This window comes from Trichechus manatus, unplaced genomic scaffold (assembly GCF_000243295.1).
Source record: "Trichechus manatus latirostris isolate Lorelei unplaced genomic scaffold, TriManLat1.0 scaffold00005, whole genome shotgun sequence".
In the NCBI taxonomy this organism is placed as follows: Eukaryota; Metazoa; Chordata; class Mammalia; order Sirenia; family Trichechidae; genus Trichechus; species Trichechus manatus.
In genome coordinates this window covers 7453756-7457290 of record NW_004443941.1, presented here as the reverse complement: position 1 = coordinate 7457290, position 3535 = coordinate 7453756, and the positions used below count along the sequence as shown (strand labels likewise).

The 3535-nt window shown below is 50.8% G+C and overlaps 1 protein-coding gene across 1 annotated transcript in view; it reads left to right on the top strand.

The window, feature by feature from the left end:
• Positions 1–3535, top strand: part of SPTBN1 (spectrin beta, non-erythrocytic 1) — a 153577-nt gene that overhangs the window by 127768 nt on the left and 22274 nt on the right. Inside the window, exons 23-24 of the mRNA XM_023734522.1 lie at positions 653–857; positions 1258–1650. Of these exons, the coding sequence (XP_023590290.1) occupies positions 653–857; positions 1258–1650 (598 nt within the window). The remainder of the gene's footprint in view (positions 1–652; positions 858–1257; positions 1651–3535) is intronic.

Sequence of the window (3535 nt, the reverse complement as noted above, 5' to 3'; positions counted from 1 at the left end):
CTCTGGCAGCATGGTGCTCCAGAATGGAGGACATCTCCCTGACTGCCGATTTTTCATTAACTTTTAATGTTGAAGGAAATCCTGATTGCCAGAGCCAGCAGTGCAGAGAGTTGGGGTTTCCCTCCCCTCCATCTGTCATTACTCAGGATGGCCTTCAACCTTATTTGTTTTGTTTACTTGTTTAGCAACCCTGTGTACAACGGAACAAAACAATGCCCCATCCTGCACCATCCTCACAATTGTTGCTATGTTTGAGCCCATTGTTGCAGCCACCGTGTCAGTCCATCTCGTTGAGGGTCTTCCTCTTTTTTGCTGACCCTCTACTTTACTAAGCATGATGTCCTTCTCCAGGGACTGATCTCTCCCGATAACGTGTCCAAAGTATGTGAGATGAAGTCTTGCTATCTGCACTTCTAAGGAGCATTCTGGCTGTACTTCTTTGTTCTTTGTTTACTTAGGAGCTTCTCATTCCTTGAAGTTCAGGTCCAATATGAGGCTTCTGTTTTTCAGGCCCGACAGGTCAGCCAGCAGTATCCTTTGGGGAATTCCATGTAACGTGTTCTCTTGGTATCTCCGTCTCATTTGTTTCTCCCCGTGAGGGAAATTGGCATTTACGATCCTTTTTGCCCCCTGCCCGCTCTGTCTCTTCCAGCGAGCGCATCAGCATGCGGCAGTCCAAAGTGGACAAGCTGTACGCCGGTCTGAAGGACCTTGCGGAGGAGAGAAGAGGCAAGCTGGACGAGAGGCACAGGCTCTTCCAGCTCAACCGGGAGGTGGATGACCTGGAGCAGTGGATCGCCGAGCGGGAGGTGGTCGCAGGGTCCCATGAGCTGGGCCAGGACTACGAGCATGTCACGGCAAGTCCTGGGGGGGTGCTCGTGCAGTGAGTGTTGGGTACGGGAGGCCGTTTGCATCCCTCGCTGTTGAGCAGATAAACACCCTGGCCTCAAATCAAAGGTCATGGGTTTGAACTCAGAGGTTTTATCACCCAGTGACTTTGGCTTAGGTTGGTAACCTCCTTGCTCCCCCCCTCCAGCGGGAAAGGAGATGGAGGTGGTGCCTTACTCTGCCCAGTGAGCCAGAAGGAGCCCTGATTGATAGAGGTTTAAGAGCTGAGACCTCTTGTTCCTAGGTCAAGTCATGTGTGTTACTCATCACCCTCCGCTTAGGGGCACCTTCTTCCAAAGAGCTGTCATGTGATCAGGAAACACACTCTTCACAACAGCTTCACTGATTGCTGTACACTCACCGTTTCAGATGCTACAAGAGCGATTCCGGGAATTTGCTCGCGACACAGGGAACATTGGGCAGGAGCGCGTGGACACGGTCAACCACATGGCAGATGAACTCATCAACTCCGGGCACTCGGATGCTGCCACCATCGCCGAGTGGAAGGACGGCCTCAATGAAGCCTGGGCCGACCTCCTGGAGCTCATTGACACAAGAACCCAGATTCTCGCTGCCTCCTATGAACTGCACAAGTTCTACCATGACGCCAAGGAGATCCTTGGCCGCATACAGGACAAACACAAGAAACTCCCTGAGGAGCTTGGGCGGGATCAGAACACAGTGGAGACCTTACAGAGGATGCACACCACATTCGAGCACGACATCCAGGCCCTGGGCACTCAGGTGGGCGGGGGCACCCAGGTGGGCTGGGCACTCAGCTAGGGGTACTCAGGTGGGTGGGGGGCACTCAAGTGGGGGAGCTACTCAGCTGGGGATACTCAGGTGGGCAGAGCCTCTCAGGTGGGCGGGGCACTCGGGTGGGCAGGGTCACTTCACTGGGGGTACTCAGGTAGGGGTACTCTGGTAGGAAGGTGGGAGGGCACTCAGGTGCGCAGGGCACTCGGGGTAGGCAGGGAGGTTTCCTTTCCATGTGGGCTGTTTGTGCCTCTCTGAGCATCTTGCCATTTCTTGGTTCCTCAAAACATGCCTCGGAACTGCCCGAGTGAAACACACACATTCGCATACGTGCGCACACGTTGCTGTGGCCCAATTTGGGGGAACGGATCCGTCCATAAAGTTCTAAGTTTGCCACATTTGTGAATGTTGCTAGGTGAATGTCTTCACGATTAAGGTATTAAAGCCCACTGCTGTCGAGTCACCTTGGACTCATAGCGACCTCATAGGGTCCCCAAGGCTGTAAATCTCTGCAGAAGCAAACGGCCACATCTTTTCCCACGGAGCCGCTGGGGATTTTGAACTGCCGACTTTTCGGTTAGCAGTTAATCGCGTTAACGACTGTACCACCAGCGCTCCTTGATTAGAATGTAAACAAGCATATAAGCCAGACGCACACACAAAGGATCGCAAGTTACAGGCCTTCGCAGCAAGAGTTTATATTACGTTAGCGTATTTAGAATCATTTCCACAATAATACCTTACTGTTTTCCATCAAGCAGGTTCTGAGTTATGTATCTGCAAAGAGGGAAAACAGGTCTAATGTTTTAATGCGCCTGGCCTTTTTTCCCCAACATAAAATGGCTGACACTCAGACTTTGTTGAAAAGTTTATTATGAGCGAGTGATAAGGTGACAGTAAGAAGCTGTTGTGGAGTCACCTCCAGCTTCCTTTCTTATCTCTGCACTTCCTTGTTTAGTCTCGTGTCTTTTAGTTGAAACATCATTTTTTTTTCCCCTTCTGAATTTCATGATCCTAGATGAGGCAGTTTTACTAAAGATATCAGCCTTGGATGTATCAGGGGTTTTATTCTTGTCTTTGAAGAGCATATTGATTATGTAGTTCAGGGGTCAGCAAACATTTTCTATAAAGAGCCAGTTAGTTAATATTCCCAACTTTAGGACTCATATGGTGTCAGTTGCAACTACCCAGCTCCGTACCATAAAGCAGCCCAAAACCCCAAATCAAACCTGTTGCCGTCACATGGATTCGAACTCCATGGACAGTATATAAATGAGTGGGTGTGGGTGTGTTCCGGTAAATCTTTATTGACAAAAACAGGCAGCCCAGATTTGGCCCTAGGCTGAAGTTTGCTGGCCCCTGATGTGGTGGGTCAGCCTTACTGTTCTTCAGTGTACCCAGGGGTGTTATTCCCTGGAGGTGCCCACAGGGCGGAGGAGAGGCCCACCATGTGTTGTAAGGCCTGTTCCTAGAGCCGATGGACTCCCCAGCTCTGTGAACAGCTCCATCTGAAAGCTCGTCAGCTTCCTTTAAGTGACTTGCATCCCACGGGAGGTCTCAGAGCCCCACGCGGCAGCAGGAAGTGTAAGGATGCAGTCCCACATGCGGTGAGGAGCACGGGGCTCCAGGCACGGGCAGACCGTCTGGATCTGAGGCCTGTGGCTCTCTATCTGTGGCTGCAAATTTGATTCACCTCTCTAAGCCTTGATTCCCTAACTCTTTGAGGATTGAGACAGTGCTTGCAGAACGTAGAACGTAGGACATAGTAAGAGCTCTCCAAAGTAATAGCGAGTTTTCTGATTGCTGTTACATAATAAAAGCTCAGGGGAACTTGGAATGCCTAGCAGCGAGTTAGAAAACAGCTTCATAAGCTGCACGTCTCTCCTTCGCA